Source organism: Candoia aspera, chromosome 3 (genome assembly GCF_035149785.1).
Source record: "Candoia aspera isolate rCanAsp1 chromosome 3, rCanAsp1.hap2, whole genome shotgun sequence".
Lineage (NCBI taxonomy): Eukaryota > Metazoa > Chordata > Lepidosauria > Squamata > Boidae > Candoia > Candoia aspera.
The window spans coordinates 74351146-74373257 of NC_086155.1; the positions used below are offsets into that span (position 1 = coordinate 74351146).

Here is a 22112-nt window from a genome sequence, read left to right on the forward strand (position 1 = left end):
AGTTTGTCCCAGGCAAGGCGCCGTCCGGCTAAGATGGCGCCTCCCAGGGACGGAGACTATGAGGGCCGCCATTGCTGCGGGGGGCGGGGAGGAGGAAGAGGCTCCGCCGCCGCTGATGGCCGATTTCAAGCACTGGAAAGAGCAGCGGCTGTCGCGCGCAGACGCGAGCCGGAAGGGCAGCGTGGATGAGCCTATAGAGGGGATCGTCCGGCTCCTGAATGGCCGCGAGACTTTCTGTACTACCAGCTCGTGCTCGGGGCGCGTGGTAGTCCTGGAACAGCCCCCTGCCGCACCCCAGGGCGCGGTAAGCCCGCTTTCGGCCTCGGCTCCCCTTCGCCCCGCAGATCTGAAGCTGAGCTGAAGTTGGGTGGAACCGCTCCGTCTCCCCTTTCTGCTCTGTGTTCTTATGGGGTTATAACCTGATAAAAAGCCTTGGAGTTAACGCGCTGCTTTAGGGAAGCCCCCCGCTGGGTTAAGGCTATACTCCATCTGGGTTGCAAAGCTCCGCGCGACCACTAGATGCCCGCGAAGTGTTGGGATTTTTTCCACCTCGTTGCTGCCGCCCGGAATTTTGCAGCTCAGAGTCTGGAAGCCCTGTCCTGCCTTAAATTGGGTGCTGAGTACCTTCCAATCCATCGAGGAAGTCGTTTCTGCCAATCCCGTTCCTGCTATGAGAACTTCGTTTCAGCCCTCTTTCAGATTATGGGACTTGAAGACGAAGCTCGGTGAATTTAGCCTTGAAAAGCCACCTTTGGATAGATCCCGTGAAATAGTCCACAGGATGGAAGCTTTTCTTTTTGGTACCTTCAAGTTAGCGTTGACTCCTGGCAATTGCCTGGACAAGCCCCTGCAGTTTTCTTGGCAAGGTTCTTTAGAAGTGGTTTGCCACTGCCTGCTTCCTTGGGCTGAGAGAGAGTGACTGGCCCAAAGTCCCCCAGCTGGCTTTGTGCCTGAGCTGGGACCAGAACTCACGGTCTCCCAGTTTCTGGCTTGGTGCCTTAACTACTACTCCAAGCTGGCTAGCTGTCCAGAATTCTTCACCAGCCTAAGTGACAATGATGAAAGAGCAAAAACATCCAGAACCTGGGTGAGATGCATTGGCCATAACTTTGACCTTAGAGTCCCTCTGAAAAGGAGATGGAACACCTAATACATTTAGTTAACAGGTGCTTCAGGTTGCACCTGATATACTGAAGTATTGGCCTATCCCTTTCCCTTTTTGAAAATATAGTGATGGCAAGATATGCCTTATTCAGAGTTTTAAGTGCTACTGCTTTAGCCCAGTCAAGGCTTGTTCTGTCAGAGATCAATGTGATAATCATCCCCACAAATATGACTTCTTACTCTTTTTTTCTCTAACTAACCAGCATGTGCAGCTTAAAACTGATTCATTTGCGAAATTTTATTCCCCTGTCTGTCCTCTCTGGCTTTTCTTCTTCTCTTCAGCAAGCTGGGAAATTGTAGTGTTTTAATGTTGGAAACTTGGAAATATGGCCAGTAGTTCTGAATATGTTTCTATGACTAAGAGATTTGTACTGTGTATGAAACCGGGTTTTTTTTCTAACTAGGATACTGCTGGCTTTGAAATACAGAAGCAAAGCTGCACTTGGCTTATGGTGACCCATCAATTATGTACTACAAAAGATGTGGTAAGGGCCAATACATTATTTATTACACAAACTTTTAGAATATTGCTTGTTTCCGTATGTTAACAATATTCTAGGAATTACTAAGCTTGTATAATTCATTTCATTTGACAAAATCAGTAAGGAAAGGGGTCTGCTCTTCCATGCCTTGTCTTAAGTTTGTAGCTCATGCTGGTCTTTATCAATCAAAGTAAATGGACATTGTATCTCCTTTTTTAAGGAGTGGTGAGGGGTCATTCAATGGATGCTGGACATGACTGGCTTTCTGATGCTTTTTTCCATCAGATGTTTAACTCATGTGTAATGACTACTGTTGTCTTAAGTTTGAGGCTATCTAAGAAGCTGAATATATCAAATTATTAAATTGCCTTATTAATTTCAATGTTTTAATGTTTTGATGATGACTTCTGCTGATAGGACCAACTTGTTTTAAAGCCATAACAATAAGAGATTTTTCTGCAGTGGAAAATTGCGGGCTTCTGAAAGGAATATGCATATTTATATGTTTTTGGGAGCTTAGATGAGACCTGTACCAGTTCCCAGTATTGCTCAGATAAGGGTATATACTCCTGGTTGCACAAAAATAGCTAAAGATATTTTAATCTTTAATTCAGCAAATACAATGCAAATAGGACAACTGTCAGCTATATATATTACGAACTTTTTTATGAGGCCTAGTTTCTGTTTTGATTGTTTAAACATATGGGGAAATGTTACTATGTTTCATTTAAAGATGACACAGCTGATTCCAACATGAGATCTAGAGACTTGGATAAGGAGTTAGAATATATGATGATCAGATTTGCAGATGACATAAAGATAGATCAATGGGAAACATCTTAGAGAGCAGTATCAAGATCCAGAAGGTTCTTGACAAGCTGAAACAATGGGAGGAGCAAACAAGATGAATTTCAACAGGACAAATGCAAGGTCTACATTCATTTAGGAAAAATGAAAGGTATGAGTATAGGATCAGCAAGGGACTATGTTGGGCAGACGTACATGGAACTGGATGTCTTGGTGGATCACGTTGAACATGAATTAACAGTATAATGCAGCTGCTGCATAAAAGCCAACTACATTCTTAGGCTTCACCATCAAAGTATAATATAAAGATTAAGAGAAGTCTTTGTTATTTGTTCTGCATTGGTCAAACCTAGAATACTGTATCCAGCCCTGAGTACTGCATTTTAGGAAGGACTGATAACTTACAGTTTTGATGATTAAAAAGAATAGGTTATAGAACGAAGGGAATTATTGTGTAACTTTAGAGAGAGAGGTTTGATTAGAATTGTATGTATGACTGCTAAGAGGAAGGTCGGAAGCCATTTCTTTTCATGTTTTCTGTTCTTTTGTTTTCTTTCTCCTGTCTCCTTTTTTCTTTATCTCTTTTTTCCTTTCCTTTTTTTTCCTCTTTCACATTTACTATATCTTTTTCTGTGAATGTACTTATTATATATGTAAAATCTTTTAATAAAAACTTTTTTAAAAAAAGGAAGGAAGGACTGATGAACTGGACCACATCCAGAGGAAAGCAACGAAGATGATAAGGGGCCTGGAGGGGAAAATGTACAAGGAATGGCAGAAGGTGTTGGGTGGTTTAGCTTGGAGGAGGGGAGACAGAGAGGCAACATAATAGACAGGTGTCTTCAAGAATCCGAAGGGCTGAAATATAGAAGATGAGGCAGAATTCTTCAGAGTTGTTCCAGAACACTGTTTAAACTACAAAGAAAAAGAATCTGGTCAAACACCAGAGGAAAAAAGTCCTCACTGCAAGACCTGCAAGATGCCTACCTCTGGAGGTGATGGCCTCCCTTCACTGGATGTGTTTAAACAGAAGCAGGAGGACAATTTCCAGTGATGCTGTAGAAGTGGATTCCAACCCTTGGCAGGGGGTTGGACTAGACGATCTCCAAAATACCCTCCAATCTGAACATTCTAAGACAAGTGTTTCTCAGCCGTGGCAACTTTAAGATGTGTGGACTTCAACTGGCTGGGGAATTCTGGGAGTTGAAGTCCACACAACTTAAAATTGCCAAGGTTGAGAAACACTGTTCTAAGATGTTGTGATCTGAAGAGAAAATAAATTTTTATTGAACGAAAGCATTCTTAGGGAAACAATGCTTTGTATTATCCTTTTCTTCCAAACACCAGTTTTAAAAGATTAAAGAGGTCAGTATGTAGATAAAATCTTTACTAAAACATTTGGGGTCAGGAAAGTTTTTGAAGTACTCTGTAAACACATGCATTATCACTCTAAATGTGCAGGGTTTTTTTCCAGCACTGCAGATCTTGTAGCTAGATGGAATTTATTATTTTTCAAGGTATTGTTTGAATGACATCTGGAAACTGATAGACCAGATTTGATCAGAGGCTTTTCTTAAAACTGGATGTGCAGTCCTTAGAGTTATAGCTAGATCATACAACATCAAGATTTCTAAAACTCTATCATCAATTACACAGTCTTTTGGAAAATTAAATCCCAGCAGAATGTTGTACTAAAGAAAATAAAAACCAAGCAGAGCATATACCAGACAGAGCATATGAGTATTATAACATGTAGAAATGTATTTTAATTAGCAAGTCGAATCAGCTTCTGTCATGCGGTGTTTTTAGATGCTAAATAAGCTGCTTATATTTCATTGCTAACAGATGTAGCATTGATACTAACCTTTTGCTATTTCTTAGCTTACAGCCTTGCAGAAAGCTGCAGCTGATGCCATCTTCAAATTTGAACCATTTGTTCTCCATGTACAATGTCAAGGCCTGCAAGATGCACAACTTCTGGTAAAGTATTGTGCTTGAAACACTATTATTGCTACGTAAGTAATGTTTGATTCCTCCCTGATTTCACACCTAAAGGCATTATCTGAAGCATTATGTGTTAAATAACTGGGTCTGTGAAAGTGCTGATGGAGGAAATAGGATTTCTATTGTTTCTACAGATATGATACTCATACTGTAAGTGAAAGCATGTTTTGTTGGGATTGTGATGTGGAATGAGAATTTCAGAAACACAGTTCTATATGGCTGGCAATTTTTGGTGGTTATCATCAAATTATGTAGTCATTACTCATCAATACTTGATATTGGCTCTGAGCCTGTTTCAGCAAGGAACTACTGTAAGGTCCTTTTTATTATTTTGATTCACATCAGCAAGAATATGCTACAGTTGGGTCTTCTTACTGTTTTACTATGCTGTAGATAATATAAACAGAATTCAGAAAGAGGAAGAGATTAGAAGTATGGACATTTTTATAGATCAAAATGTCTGAACCCAGAGACAACTCATTCCAACGTCACCAAAAATAATTTAAGATGTTCCAATCTGACTAGCAGTATTCGAACCTTTAAACTGATTGTTGTTTGCAAAACAGAAATCAGCATAGCCAGTTTTGAGGTGGAAACACTTCCAGTAAGGTGAGATCAGTGCTGTTCTAAAGATGGAATATTTGCACTTCAAAATGTTTTGCACAGCTCTTATAAAAAAGACGTATTTTATCTCTAATTGGCAGTCCATTCTAAGTTATAAGCTGCTTTTAAGGTACCACGATTCTTCACAATTCACTTTAAACATGCCATGATAGGTCTGCACCGGAGAATTTGCTTAACTGTTACTTCTATTTTTCTGCTTCAGAACGTGGATTCACATTGCTATGGGCCTGTTGTTATAAATACTTTCCAAGTATGTACTTTTTGAAGTACTTCTTTCTGTTATATAGGTAGTCCTCATTTAACAACTGCCTTGTTTAGTGACTGCTTGCAGTTACAACAGTGATGAAGAAGTAACTTTATGACCAATTCTTGCATTTATGACCTTCATGGGTCTGTAAAACAAAGGAAAGCTGAAGTAAGATCATAAGCACAGTCAGGTTTCACTTAACAACCACTTAACCGGTTGAGTAGCCGGTCCCAATTGTGGTCACTGTACGAAGACTACCTGAAATATTTTGGAGTAGTGCAGAACAAAATCTACTTTTTGGATTCAGACATAACAAATATGTTTATATTCCTGGAAACGTTTAGGAGAAAAATCAGTATTTGAAAATACACTTTGTTTCACTGTTGTATATCTTTCCAAGAAAGTTCTTAAATTGACATAGTATTTAGATGAAGTAGGTTGTTTATACCAGCTGTTCGGTCTTATCTTTACAGCACACCGTGGCTATAGAAGCTGGGTTCCGCAACTCTGGTATTACAGTTAGCCGGAAAGGAAAAATTATGATGGTATGTTGTTTTTTCTAGTTTGACCAAAGGGATATGTGCAGATCCTCCCAAGCTCATTGCTAGCGTGTAACTGCATACAGACCACACCAAGGTGAACCAGCATCTGTACATGGAAAGTAAGTGCATGACCATCACAGGTCCCCTGATGGCAGGGACACTTCTTTGATTCCCTCTTTTCACAGAATAAGATCACCATCACCGAAGTACCCAGTAATAAACCAAATACATCACATCAGTATGACAAGTTGTGAAAATACATGTTTTAATTAGCAGGTTGAATCAAGTCTCAGCCATGTTGAGGTCTCCTTAAAAGCTTTAAGTCAAATCTTGGGTGCAGCCAAGAGCCCCAGCCATTTTCAGAAGCAGGCATATATTAATCAAAATCAACAATTTCATCTGGGTTGATGGAAGCAATGTGAAATATTTTGTAATTACTAAAAAAATTGTACATTAGAAAATATATATATTCCTTCCTTTGCCATGTCAAGTATCTTTTCCATTAAATACCATAAAAGATTACGTTTTCTTTAACGATCTTACCTATCCTCAGAACTATTTCCATGTCAGACCTCTTAAAAATATTATATTTTATTGCTTTAATATACAAGAAAAAATAGAGGGAAAAAACCCAAAGAAGTAAAAGGAGAGAAAGAAAAAAATAGGCAAAGGGGGAAAGTGTAACAACAAAAACATACTGTGTTACATAAAGGAAATAATTCAGCTTTATTTTTAAACACAATTAAACCTTGACTACATTGACCAGTCTTTCCATTACACTGCTAGAGAGCCAAGGCATGAACAGAAAGCAAATAGATATTAATGAACCAAGGCTGTAAATATGGGGTTGCCCAGTCTCAACAACAGTGAAAAATAGTCTTTCTGGCTGCCCCCAACCTCAGTAAGTCCATAATTCTTAATTTAGCAATAAGTTGCAAGTTTTTGATATAGAATTCAAAAATGTATGCTCATCTTTTATAAGATTTAATAAAACTGGTTAATATGTAAGTTTCTCCTTTTGCATCAATCTAGGCTGTCCGAAGTACCCATTGCTTAGAAGTTCCATTAACCCAGAAAGGAAGACTAATGGTCAGTGAAGAATATGTTGACTTCGTAGTTCAAGTTGCTAATCGGAAGATGGAAGAAAATGGGAAGAGAATTGACAGGTTTGTTAGCAATATATAAAATATATATCCACCCCAGAAGTTTCATTTTGGGTGCATTAAAAACGAACAAACAAAGATGTGTGTGTGTGTGTGTGTGTGTCTGTCTGTCTGTCTGTCTGTCTCTCTGGCCTATACATGGAAAATATTTGATAGTAACAGCAATACGTTGGCAGAGTTTAAAGTGATCAAAATACATGGTCCTGGCATTACAAAAGTATTATGTTAGTGCCTTATGCTGTTATACTGGTTCTTCAGTGTATGTCTTTAGTAGACTTCCATACACTCTAACACAAAAAGGGGTATGAATTCCCCTCTTACCTGTCTGCTGTTCCACCATATAGAAATTGTAATAATACATAGTTTTGTGGCTTTCCATACATGGGTCAACAGTGAGCAAAGGCATCATAACTTGTTATTATTACCGCATCTATTATTTTGTAGGCCCTTTTCTGAGGTACAGGTAAGGCACTCCATATATGACTCTCTTAATATTCCCTGGATCTGGAAAAAAAGAGCTTGGGGGCAGGATATCTGGTTTGGTTTGGTTTATTTACTATCCTGATCTATGCACGGTGATTTGGAAGGAATTCACATCATTCAATAGGTTTTTCTCCTGAGTAAGGGTGGATAGGTTTAATGAGTAACCGTTGTTAGAGTCACTTTGGTAAGGTTTGATCTCTGCTGGTCTCCAGTTTTTAAGATAACAGCATAGCATAAAAAGCCCCATTAAACTAGTTCTACTTCTTTGTATTTATTGTATAAGTACCATATTAAACTCTATCTTCTTGCATAGATTTAATTAAGATGATGCCGTCCTGTGAATTTTCTTTCTGTTCACTGCTCCATTTTCAGGTCATATCTTGGTTGCTTTTGATCTTTGATTATTGGTCTTTTGTACTTTTGAGGTTTTATTTATTATACTGTAGATGTTTTACAGTTGTTTTTGTGTCCTGCCAAGAGTCATATAATTGCAGTAGGATAGAAATTTAATAAATAAAATATACCAATGCTGTGCTATTTTAGCATCTCAGAAATCAGTTGAAAAAAACTATGTGATTCAGCTGTGGTATTGCATTAACTTAGTTTGTTGTTAGTGTTTCTGAGCTGCAGGTTCTGTCTTATGAGAGCCAATTAATTGAATTGCTAACCTGAAACTTATTTAAGTCTTTGTTCCTCTCTAGATTTTACAGTTCTTTGAAGTTTGCACTAGAAAACAGGAATCACTCCAGTTCTCCTTCTGAGGAGAAAGAAAAAGGAAATGGCATGGACTCCTGTGGAAGAAAAAAATCTCAAGCAACCAAAAAGGGTGCTGGAAGTCCTTCTTCAGACAAAAAAAAAGCTTAGAAAGTGAAGACAGTAGTCAAAGCAATACTAATATTTTCCACTGAGATGTGCTGCGGATAGAATTATGTGAAGTAGCCATATACACATTATGTTTGTATAATGTTGTTTTTTCTTTGCTCTTTATAAGAGCTTAGTAGATTATTGTGCTCTAGAAGGTAACATGTTTAGTTATTAGCAAGGTCTTAACTGCCACAACATATAAGTGAACTTCAAAACTTTTATGGACATTTTTGGACCCGGAGTGTGCTTTCCCTGTTACAGGATGTAAGATGGGCAGATAACTTTGGGAGAAAGTGACTTCATTTTTTTACAAACGTAAAAAACGTGCAATATCTCAAACTTGTACCTAAGACATGGCCACAATAAACGGTTTTGCTCTGTGTGTGATTTTCTTATTTGAAAATGTTCTTTAAAGGGTTAAATACTGTTCTGAATATAACCAAAGAAACTTCTGCTATTAAAATTACTTTGCTCTTCCTATTTCATTTAGTATGGATAATTGAGACCATAAGTCCACTTCTGAGAGCAAAACCTCTTTAGTGTGTGGAAGAAAAGCAGGAAACAAATGCATCCTGGATTAAGCTACTGAAATAAATAATTGTAAGAAGTATTAACCTTTCCCACTGTTGATAATCATTTTGAGACGTTTCATTACTTTCTAATCTACACGTGACTAGAACTTTATTCTTTTATGTATATCTCCTTAACTACATCTTTCTATGTTATGCTGTTTGGATTGATGTGGATGTAGTTCACCAAAAATTACAAGTGGCTAATAACTAGATTTGAGTAAACTACAGTAGTAATAGGCTACGCCCGACCCTGTGAGTTTGATTTGCACTCACCTGTATTTAGTTTACAGCCGTTCTTTGCCCTCCATCCTCCTCACACATAACAAATCCTACTTAAGACAATTCGATATTTCTCTAGAGCAGGGTTTCTCAACCAGGGTTCCATGGAACCCTAGGGTTCCACGAGAGGTCACTAGGGGTTTCCTGGGAGATCATGATTTATTTAAAAAATTATTTCAAATTCAGGCAACTTCACATTAAAGAGGTAAGTTTCATTCTTTATTTTTAGTTTAAGAACACTGTTAATGCATATATACAGGCCTACACATGAAATGAATACAATAATTTTGTCACTTCTGGCCTATATTTGAGCCTGAATGTGCAAGGGTTGCTCCAGGGTCAAAAGGTTGAGAAAGGCTGCTCCAGACTGATGTACGGGTCACACAGCATGAAGGATACATATAACTGGTAGAGGTAGTATTCACCAATAAAATGGCATAATTAGATATATCTCAGCTACTACTTGTAATCAAAAAACAATTTTTGATAGGAACATCCAGAAGTATAAAGTGTTACTGATGAAAAGATGATCATCTTACTGGTGTACTCATTCTATTTAATTCAAAAGCTAATTTAAAACTTTTTAAGCATCTTACTAATAATGCATTCAAAAGGCATTCCAGTGTGCAGTCCTTATTTTTACACTTTATTTTAGTCTTCCACAATCTGGTGCCCTCCAGATCTTTCAGACTAAAACTATCATTGCCTTACCCACCCAGCAGAGCATCAATGAGGGTTTTCAACTCACCAGCTAATTATATATAAGTGAGAGGCTTAAAAGTTGTAAATTGATTTGTGAATCAAATACTTGATTTCTAGTATCTAAAATGGTCTCAATATGAACGAAGTGTGTATTACAAACTACTGGGAGCCAAATGCAGCTTATGTCAGCAAATATCAAAAGTAGATGGTTTGTCACTGTAATGCTAAATATATCCCAGGAAAAAAAATGCCTGTTAAATATAATAATACCTCTCCCACATAAAGTTTAAAGAGAAGAAATGTAGGCAATTGTGTTTTTCATACGTTTAGAACCTGAAACTTTAAATTTGCTATGTCAGCTGCTTCCTAGTTGATGAATGAAGATGGTCAAAGACATTTGTAGATCCATCTGTACCTAGAAGGTCATGGACAGTGAAACTGCTGAAAATTCTTGTGTATAGTGCTGAAAATTGTTCAGAGGAATTCAGAACATTAAAATGTGTAGATTGGGATCATCTCCTAGGTTTGGCAAAAAGAATAGGTATCTATCTTTGGATGGGGGATTAGTTCATTCCCCAGTCAGATGTAAGAAAATTAATTTAATTGCATACAATGCATATGCAAAATTACAAGACAATCTATGACTATTACATAACTCATAGTTATTGATTTGGAATTATATATGCATACACATACTGATTTTAACAGTTAATTTCAATGCTGCTCACTGATTCTATTCAATTATCATCCTAGATATATTTTATGGATATTTCAATATCTGTTTTATAGGTATGAATGAAGATAGTTAATCACTCTGTGGAAGGCCTTTCTAAAGTTAACTGGCTGACATAGACATTGCAGAAGAAGACAACGGCAAACTGGTGTCTGCTACATCCCTTCTCAGTTATGGCACCTGTCTTATGGAACAGCCTCTCCCCAAAATCTGGAGAGTCTCAAACCTGGATTTCTGGAAGTCTATGAAGACATGGCTTTTCCCCCAAATACTGGACCAGGATGTTAGTTGAGTTCAATATAGGTGTAATTGTGTTGTGAATCGGTTACTGTGCCTCAGTTATTGTACTGTGCTTATGTATGTATGATGGGCAGTCTTGTCTAAATAAATAAATAATCGTTGTCAAGAAAAATAAGTTGACAGAAGACTGATCCTGACTTTTGTAGGTGTACACACACACACACAGAGTCTTGAATTGCCAATTGCCATCAGATTGCATTTCTTCCATCATCTTGATTCAGCTGCAACAGGCTTATTCAAGTAAGACAACTTACCCAAATAAGGAAAGGTCAGCCTCGCAGCAAGTGTATATGAATGCTAGTATACAACTAAATGTTTTGTTCTGGCATTGGCAAACTGATCTTTCTTCTCAATGTTTTTCTTTTTTTCCTTTGAGCATGCTGTCCATTTAAGTATGTAGGTCTGAGGCAATCTACCTGTCACTGATGGGAGCTAAGACAACAGTATGTATCAAAAAGTGGGATATTAATAACTAAATTAGTATTAGAACTCCATCTGAATAAACTCTAACAATATTGCGTCTAAACTGCAGTTTGCAAAGGACAATCAAATATTGTAACTATGATTATGATCAGCTACTTCTCATGGCTTAAATTAAGTAAAACCCTACTTAGGTAATTCAGCACTTTTATGTTAGCAGAAACCAAGGAAGCCTAGTACTTGTCCAAGGATCTCATGGAAGGGAATTTTAAATGTTAAAAAGCCAGAGTACACCTGGATCTCCCTAATTTGATCATGCAGTTTTTAATGGCCAAACAAATTAATCTGGGAAACAATTTCATTTTGGAACAGGATAGTTGTTATACAATGAATCATTTACTGTTACTTATAGATTTTCAATATGTGGAAGCTATGCATATTGCAGTTCAAATCAAGATGCCCATTCTCTGACAAAGATGGTGGTCATTTCAAAACACTGGAATAAAATATTTGCTGAGCCTGTCCTTTAAATGAACAATTATGTATTGGTGCAAGCTGTTCAATAAATGCAAACACACAAAATTTGCTATTTGGTTATGTACCAGTTCTGAAATTTCAGTGGCTATCAGAAACATTTTCCTGATGAGAAGGCCAGCCATGATAAATGAAGAATGCAGACCAAACCACACAAAATTATGGACTCTTGAATTTGGGTATGTGGTTTCTTTTGTTTTCATTTTAACGAGGGACCACCAGGTGGCACTATCCTACATATAGTCAGCTGAGAAGTTCCTGTTCCAAATTTTATACGTGAAAATGTATAAACAAACAAACAAAGGGGACTTTAGATTTGAGGAATTTTGTTGTTTTGTTCTGTTGTGGGAAAACAGTTTCTCAATTCATTCAGAATACCATGAAATTAAGCTGACAGCAGAGATAAATGGAATATATAAAGCCTTAAATATTATGCAGTTATGATAAATAAGAATGTTGAATATGAATATATGTGTGTTTGTGTGTGTTAAAGGCACATAACATTATATTTTATACAAACTCATTTTAGATTGTTACCTTTCTCACAGAGCAGATATACTTAAGGTATAAAAGAAATCAATGGATTTTTGCTGACTGAATTGAAACCTGGCCAGGCTAGCCTCTGTGTGTCTACGCAGAAGTAAATTCCATTTAAATTGTACAGGATGGCAATGCAACAAATTTTATTTATTCATAACACTATGCAGTATAGTGGAAACAATTATCATTTCTCTATACAGATAACCCTGGAAAAACATAAATAGAAGGAACTATCCAGAAAAATACACAGAATCTTAGTGTGAATCTACAGTCCTATACTCCAGGTTTGATTGTCATTAAATACGACCAGATAGACAAGGACAGCTGAGGTGGCCTATTGACATTCTTGGTCAAAGCAGTATTAATAGTAATTTGTATTTATATTTGTAGATCTGTAACAATGTACATGGAGTTTTATGGAGTGTCAGACTGTAGGTTTTGCCCCAAGTAGGTTACAATACAAAAACATGTGGAAAATATGCCGCCCAGAGTCACTAGTTTGAGATGGGTGGCAATATGAATTGAATGAATGAATGAATGAATGAATGAATAAATAAATAAAAATAAAAATAAAATAAAAATAACTGAGGAAATATAAATTATAACATCAGGAATAACTAAGCTCTAGATCTCTCTATTGCTGAATTATATCTTCCAGCATGCCTCACCAGTGACTATCCTGGCTGAGGCTTTAGAACATGGGAAGATGAAGTCCAGTAGAACTTAGAACTAGCCATTGGTGCCAGAAGCTTCACAGAAGTGATGGTTTAAGGATGGATTATCAGCCATGATAGCTATCTTCTACTGGATGTGTATCACCATCAAATTAGTTTGTACCACACAAATCTCCTGTAGTTATCTCTGAATCCAAGTCATGAGGCCTTCTTCCAATGAGTCTTGCTTCTAATCTGCTTGATAATTAACTCTCAAATACCTCTCCTATACCCCTCCAATACTCAATAAAAGTTCAACAGCTATTCTACCTACAGTCATTTTCATTGGACACATTAAGAACAGAACTGAAAACTTTCCCCAGAGCCTTTGCTATCCTGCCCTGCTTATTTTCATATTTCTATTTCTAAGAGAAATGAACCTGCTGCATACATTGGCTGGTGTCCAAAGAAGTACAACCATGCCCTGCCATCAGCATGAACATACCATGCCTTTTTCCATCAACCTCTAAAATCCCTTTGCACCCCATCTGCTGAATATCAGGGAACCTCAAACGCAGCAAAGGAGACGGCACGAAGAACGTGACTGGAATGTGCACTTTGCTCTCCTAGAACTGCTTGTGTTTGTACAATCCATGTGCAAATGCTATAATTCTCCCATTTTTAATATGCTCAGCTCTCACAAACTTTTTAAATGCATACACAGTGTTAATATTCACTGAAAGTATACAGGGGTTAAATATTGTTCACAGAGCAAACCAAGAGATATAACAGTGCCCATAATCTCAAATATAAGTAGCCCATGATTAAAATATGGAGGACTGATCCAGGACAGTACAAAAAGAAACCGAGAATCTTGGCCTGGAGGAGAAAAAGTTAATCACACAATAAGTATGACAGGGGAATGCTATTTTAAAAAGTAGACAAACTTGTTATTCAAACACCCTATAATATTTTATCAGGGCAGTGCAGACCTTGTGTGAATGTAGCAATTCTCTGTTAATTTATTAGTAATTCTCTTGTATTAATAATTCTCTGTTATTAATTAAAGTAGGCCAATCTTTTTCTGAACCTGAAAAAAAGATTATGATGCTCTGAGGAATCCACACACTGCAATTAAGGTGAATGTTACAGTGATATACCATTTCTTCAGGCTTGTTTAAAAACTTGAAAAAGACTCGGCTCATGCTTGAGCAAGATTCAAAACACAACCTTGGAGGCATTTTCAAAGCATACATGCACACACACTAAAAGATTGCATAGTTCTGAATAACTATGGATCAATTCATAGTTTGAGTCCAAGCATTCTCATAAGTCTTTAATTTCTTCAGGGAATCATTACAAAAGTAGTACACTCCTGATGCATAAATACAGGAACTCATTTATTCCTTACTTGATTAGTCAATAATATTCAGCACAAATGAATATTCAGTAGCACTGAAATGTCCTGTAAGCAACTATAAAGTATGAGAAAAATAATAAAGCATACATAGAATGAAAATTAAGACTTTCATCCAGATTAATTTGCTTGAACTGTAGCTGTGAACTCTGTCGTTCTCTAACTCATGGGCTTAAAAAAATGACCTGATGAACTATATGTTTGCATTTATACTGCGATTATATTTTGTGTTAATTGCCTGGCCAAGAAAAACAGAGATCCAGTCATTAGCATCAAAGACAAAAATCAAAGAGAAAGAAAATCACAAATTAATAAATAATCATACTGCTATCATCTAAGTCCCATGTATAAAAATTACAGCTGTCCATTAAAGGCAGTTTGAGTAACTATCAGTTGACCATAAGTTTATGAGTAGAACTGTCTTCTATATTTCTTGGACTATAAAAGTATTCCTACTTCCTACTAAGTATTCCTTTTTCTGATCAAAGAACAAAAACAAAACCTTTCATTATTACGTTCATTATTACATTATTACATTCATTAATAGGTGCATGTATTCTCTTCACAGAATGGAATTTCCCGAGTGAAGTGTACACTTCAAGCTTTGCAAGAGAAACTGAAAAATTATCCCATAGGTGACTATTACACTTGTCCTAAAATATTATGCCTTTAAAAACTTTAGCCTAGAGAACTAGATATATGGATTATGTCATTTGAACTTTTTTTTTTGTTACTTAAATAACACTTTTCTAGATGGTATAGTATATCATAGAGCTGAGACCAATGGTAAAAAATCAGTTTGAAATGGCAAATAAATATAAGATTGTACAAGTCAAAAGAAAATTTTAAATATTGTATTTGGAGAGAAATATTAGGTTTGCTGAGGACATATAGGAGGTTTGTGAATGAGTTTCAAATGTTCTGCCCATTGGCAGACATTGCCTTTATTTAAAATGACAGTTTGAATATAGAAAATTAGTCCAATGCATATTTTAAAAAAAAATTACTACTACTAGTAGTAGTACTCTCTTACAGTCACTAACCAGAATTCAACAAATTAGCAACTAATTATTTTTTTTATTTCAGGAAACCTAGTCAGCTAAGAGTCTGTTTTAAGTGGATACAAGTCCCTCTCACTGGCAGCAGTCTCTGGAGCAGGACGAAGCTGATAGTGTGAGGGTCTGAGTTTACAAATTTCAACCAAATTACATTCTAAAATTACACAGGTAGATCTGTTGGAGTGCTATGCAACGTCCACACAGTTAACATTTAATAATGCCTTATTACTATTGATCATAGTAATAAGTCCCAGATCAAGAGCTAATGGGCTAGAGTAGAACCTTAGTTAGGCATCCTATATTTATTTATCCTTCAGCTTATATAATCATTTCTGATAATATACGTGATTATATATATGATTTTAAAAATTATATAGGTGATTATATATATGATTTTAGAAATTATATACGTGATTAAATACATGATTTAAAAAATTATAATTCAACACCAGCTAGCATGATTCCTTCTCTGATACAAATTTCCTCCCCCCTCCCCCGAAATGCCATTAAAAATAAAATGATATAATATGACTTTTTGCAGCCCTCAGAAGAAATGCAGAAACTTTGAAGCTAACCTTTTTGGGATGTAAACATTTTAAGAAAAGTGAAAGAAAAGCATTTGGTAGCAAAAAATGGACTTAGTTGCCAATGATAAATTTATTATCATTATAATATCAAATAATAATGTCAAAGAAATATTTGTGTTAAATTTCCACTGGCTACAAACAAATCATTTAAACACGGTCTGCAAGTTACACCAATTTCAGACTTGCTGAATAGAAAGAAGCTGGACTATTTGTAAGTCCAATAATAAATACATGGTTTGTCATTTAAAATATACGAACACTTGAAATATATGAACTTTTTCCACTGAGAAGATGCTCACAAAAATATTATCTTAGAGAGTAACACACATCAAAAGTGTGCTTTTCACAAGAAAATAGGCACACCAAAAAAGATACATGGAAAAATGGGGAAAATTAAGCACAAAAATGAATAGAAATGCTTAAGTGAAACCTCTCTGCCTGAAGAGTGGGGCCAAACTATATGTACAATATGCACACTGACTGCAATTTGGAGAGAAATGTCAATGACTATGCAACTTGGCAAAGGTATCCTCAGCATGATGATTGCACTCCAGGGAAAATGAAATTGGCTGAATCATCCATCCCTACCCTCAATTCTTAATATTTTAGAGTGTCTTACATACTTGTGCATTTAGTATGCAACAATCTTTTCATATACCAAGTAAGAACCTGCAGTCCTCCTGACATTCTTTGACTACAAGACTCATCACACTGTTGTATCATGTTGGCTTGGGTTTATGGAACTTCTAGTATCAGGAGGCCCCAATTCACTACTCCTGTTATACACAGTGAAAGGGGGGGGGGGGCGCTGAGAGTAGCAGTTCCTCAGCTTGGCACTTCAAAAGATTGTGTCATGTATCCACTTATGACTCTGGCAAGATCACATGTTTTATACACGTAGGAAATATAATATGTTACGATCACTGAAATAATTTTATGTCAAACACAATTTGGGCTGTTTTCCTAGATGCATTTACACAAATATTTGAGGATATACACACAGGCATATGTTTTAACAAACTTGATAAACTGGCATAGAAAGCATTGGCAAATGACAGGCATTTTCTGCAGCTGCAGGACACAGCTATGACTAGCTCTGTGGTGCTAGGGATATCAGTCAAAGATGTAAATATCTTTGCTCCAAAACTGTATTTGTGTATCTCCTGCTTAAAATTCTTATTTATTTTGTTTTACCACATTATAGTAAAACAACCTTTGACTATAAAAACCTTAAGAGAGCTAACCAAATATAATAGCAATAAAATCCCACAGATAGTCACACTTTTAAAGACTATTAAGGAAGAGTCAGCATCTAATAATTTAAGTATCAACTAATGTACACAGTGACTTATCATTAAATTCTACTCAAAACTCAAAGAGATTTGTTTTTAAGCAGATACCTATTGGATTGTACCATAAATACATGAGGTGAAAAAAACATTTTTAAAAAATGGCATATAGATGCTGTCATCAGTATCTGACAAATTATTCTTGGGAAAGCGTTCCTCCTCTGAAGTACAACTATTGGCCAAGTGTGGTATTAATCAATGGAAAATATTCATATGTGTTCTTAAAATATTTTGCTTCTTTATAATTTAACCATTTATCGAAGCTATTCAAAAGTAGGCAAAACATTTCCTCATGGAAATGGCTTTCTACTCTTTCACTTTCCAGATCTTAAATTGCACTTCTGTTCTATTAAACTGATATTAATAAATACCATATTGGCAAATGGTTTTGAACTTTTTAACTTAGCATTCATTCTTTTAATACAGTTTTATTTATTTTCCTGATCACAAAACCTTCATCTTACTTCCAGGCAGTGAAAAGACTCCTGAAGCAGTGAGCAAAAAAATGTTTTAAAACTCATTCAGGATAGTGACTGAGAATACATTTTGTCTGGGTTTTTTTGCACTGGTTCAAAAAACAATTTCCACGATCCCCTGCTCACTTTATGTAAGAACAAAAACTTGATATCGAAGCTCTAGTGGGAGGACAAATTATGCACTGCTCAGTACATTTTCTTGTTTTTGTGGCAAAAGCAAGTGAAGCAATCTGAGCATTCAGAATAAAATTATATGCTTACTTTCACCACACATGCTGTTTACCTAGCTTAATTGTGGGTGGGACAGAAGAGGTAGAATTGTTATCTACTACCTCTAATATTTCATTTAATATTTTTCAATCTTATAATTGCCTATACACTTAAAAATTTCTTTCAATTTTCTTGTGAAAATTATCTTTTCCTGAAAACTAATACTTTTGCTGACAAGGAAGTAGATGTTCACTTAATCAGAGAAGACAGCAGGGTTAATTTTGAAACTTAAGACTCCACAGTCCAGCCAGTTTAATAAGAATCGCAAGGACTAAATGACTTGAAAATTTCAACTATTGTACCATAATTTATGTTATTGGCAGATAGTTCAGACCATGCTTTCAGTCTAGCAACACATACATTTCATTGAAGGACAATTCTGTGGTGGATCCTTCACTTCAGCAGAGCTTCTCCCATAAAAGTATGTTGATGAGAAATAAATTTTATGATGCATCAATAAAACCACAATATAAACTACAATTCTTTGCAATTTCTTTTAACTACAAAGAAGTAATTTTGTAAACAGCAGTGTACACAAGCTTTGCTGGGAGTTATAATGAAAATTACAGTGTGGATTGAGAGTTTCTTCTTGAGCTAAAGAGTCTTAAGGGAAACAATGTTTTAACGAATACAATTTCTCAACACCTATGCATATCCCTTATTATAATATAAAGAATAAAACTATTGGATGAATGGGTCTCCAGTGTGCTCTGTAGATTGTCTCATTAACTAAAAAAAAATCCTTATATACCTGTGCAGTAAATCACATGCTTTGTATATTTGAAGCTCCAGGTTCAGTCCCTCGGTGCAGTCTAAAACTTCTTAATTTACTGGCAGGACCAATAAAAACTTCTGCCTGAGAGCTGTTAACAGTCCTGGAGGAGTTGGACCATTGAAAGTCCTCTGCATACCTACTGAGGGAAACCTAACCCATTTCTATACCACCACCACCTTTTTTTTTTCTATATAGAAGAAATGGTCTTATCTATATTTCTGATTGGTTTGACACATCATGTGACTATCACAGAGAGAAAGAAAGGGACAGAGAGAATGCACTATATATTTGGGTAATAAACTCATAATGCCCACAATTTCATAAATAAAAGGATATCTTTGTCATGTGTTTATATTGTTGCTATAGTTATTATGATTACATACAACACATACACAAATTCATACATACATATGAAACCATTTTACATTCTTAACACACTGCTTTCTGCAACTGAGTATTTAAATATTTCCAAATGTAGTCCTTAATACTTCACTAAGCATCTTGTCTCTTTTCCTTCATGCCCCAATAATGAAATCTGAAATGACACCCCAGGACCTTTTCACTTCTTCACTTCTAGTTTATCAGCAGATCAACAGAAAGTTGGGAGGTCAGCTGTACCATATATCATGTATGCTAAGTATTTTTGATCTACAAAAAATGTCCCTACCATTATAACTCTTACTATATCAAATACTAAAGTGTTTTTATATCCATCAGTTATATGAGCATGTTACACAAAAATACACACATACATGCACATACATATTTTCCATATATAGTTGGGGGTGTGTTATTTCAGATAATTACATTTTTTAGGGAAAATGCTATTCCTTCCAAAGTTTTTAAAAGATCTTTGCAGTTTGATTTGAAAAGAGTCCCTTTTATGTACTCTTTCATTGTTTTATCCCTTTGTGTCTCAGTCAATTCACTGCAATAACTAAACAAACATTTTACTTCATTATAATAAGTCAACTTTATCAGGGAAGCATATTTGCTAATAATTCAAGTTAGCATTTAAGAAAATGTTTCTAGTATAATTCAGTGTTTAAAGGAAAGAAATCATCATAGAAAAATTAAAGTGCAGAATAGCATGGCTAATTGATTTTCAAACATTTTAGCCTTTAAAACCAGCTTTTACAATTAGGGGGGGGAAAGGCATATTTATCTCCTTGATTGAAATGAATAGGTGGCTTTTTTGTTGGATATGTTTGTATTAAAATTATATTAGCAAATATTCATCATTATTTATACCATTATGAATATGGAAAAAATTGACAGCATAGTATCATTTCATTTTCTGTTGACAATATTCATATTGTACAGTACACATTTCCCAAACAACAAAAGCTAAATAAATTGAATGGAGCAGAAGGACAAATAGTCAGCTTTTCTTCATTTAACAGATTTTCCAACAATTTCTCATGATGGGGAGACTGATAGCCATTTTATTTTTAGATCAGACCATAAATGTAGTTTAGATTATTTGCCCCCCTCTCTTTATGCACTATTATCTTTGAATGGGGAAAAAAAATTCAGTGCTTGTAATTGTTTTAAGCATGCTGCTTTCTGACATTAGGGGTCATTTAAGCTTGCACTCCCACTGTGTACTACTAAACACTCAGAGAATACAAAATTTCTCAGAATGCAGTGGCATTAAGAAAACCATTTTGCTGAGTCCTGACTGACAATTTTCTGTTAATATGGCTGTAAATTGATCCCATTGCATGCACAAATGTTTGATCTGTGATATATCTGTGAAAATATCAATCAAAGCCACATGGCCTTGTGGCATCATAAATTTTATAAATGAATACCGCTACTTCCATATTATGTTAGGCTTTTTAAAATCCCCCTCTCCTTTCCTCACAATTAAATAATATGAATTATAATAAAATGGATTATTTCCCCATTGAAAATGTCACACCATTATACATTTGTGAATTCCTGAACTCTAAAATGTGTGATAAAATAACACTTGTTAATTAATTGAAAGAAGATTTCAAAGATAACTGCATATCCCATTATTGGCTTTTCATGTAATTATTTTTCAGATTCTCACAATTTCCTTTCTTTTGCACAAGGGAACATTCCCACTGGGCTCAAGATTTAGGCCAACTCTACAGGTTTATTTATGTTTCTTTTAACATTTCAGCTTCTTATAGAGGTTTAGATTTCAGATTTTTTTAAAGTTACCATCTTTTTTATAATAAATTCCATCACAGAACACCAGATACACTATTATTATCCCAGCTGTTAGTTTGATTTGAGTATTATTGAATAAATAAATGTATACATATGCCATTGCTTGGATTTAATTGAATGAGAAGGTAATGCTGTAATTCTGTACATGGAAAAAGAAGTCCCATGGAACTGAGGCTTACTTTAGAGTAGACATATACAGCATATCACTTTCAATTTCTTCTTGTGGCTTATAGATCATATCTGATAATTCATTTCCAACCTTCCTCACGTGCTATAGATACAGATATAAATACAGATACCACCACCCAACCACTCCCCTCAATTTACCTCACAATTGATAGGAACTAGAACTCTCCATCAAAAAAGAATTGCACAGAGGATTTCTAGAAAGATTTCTTATATTTTCTAAGATAACTTTTAGCATACACAACATGCAGAGATTTTCAGTTAATTCACAATAACCTTATCCTTAGGAGGGGCAAAAAAGCAGCGACACACTTTGAACAATCTTTGTAGATGAACTATCAACTTAGATCTAATTTCTATTTTAGTAAGTTATATTTCCAAATATGGAAAGAGTTCTTAGAGGCAAAATACACTCAAAATTCAAAAGTGTTAGGGATGAGATGTGACATTTTGTTTTCTGTACCTATACAGATAATCTTCAAACTCCGTTAGCATTATCTTTTCCTTTAAAAACCTTTCTGTAACATTCGGGAATTTAGTGAAGTCCTCCTTGTGTGGTATATTATAATTTTACCTTCTGAAAACCTGACAGGGTAGTGAATTTGAAATTCTAATGTTATCAAAGAATCACAATTGTCATATTGTGCCTAATCTTCTGCCAGCAGTGCACCAAATTTAG

At 35.6% G+C, this 22112-nt stretch overlaps 1 protein-coding gene across 1 annotated transcript; it reads left to right on the top strand.

Annotated features, from left to right (window-relative positions):
* The first annotated feature begins 1 nt into the window (after position 1).
* Positions 2–8764, top strand: TYW3 (tRNA-yW synthesizing protein 3 homolog). Its single transcript, XM_063298133.1, has 6 exons — positions 2–304; positions 1569–1649; positions 4335–4433; positions 5802–5873; positions 6903–7036; positions 8218–8764. Exons 1-6 carry the CDS (start codon positions 59–61, stop codon positions 8378–8380), a joined length of 795 nt encoding a protein of 264 aa, XP_063154203.1. The 5' UTR covers positions 2–58; the 3' UTR covers positions 8381–8764.
* Positions 8765–22112: the final 13348 nt, after the last annotated feature.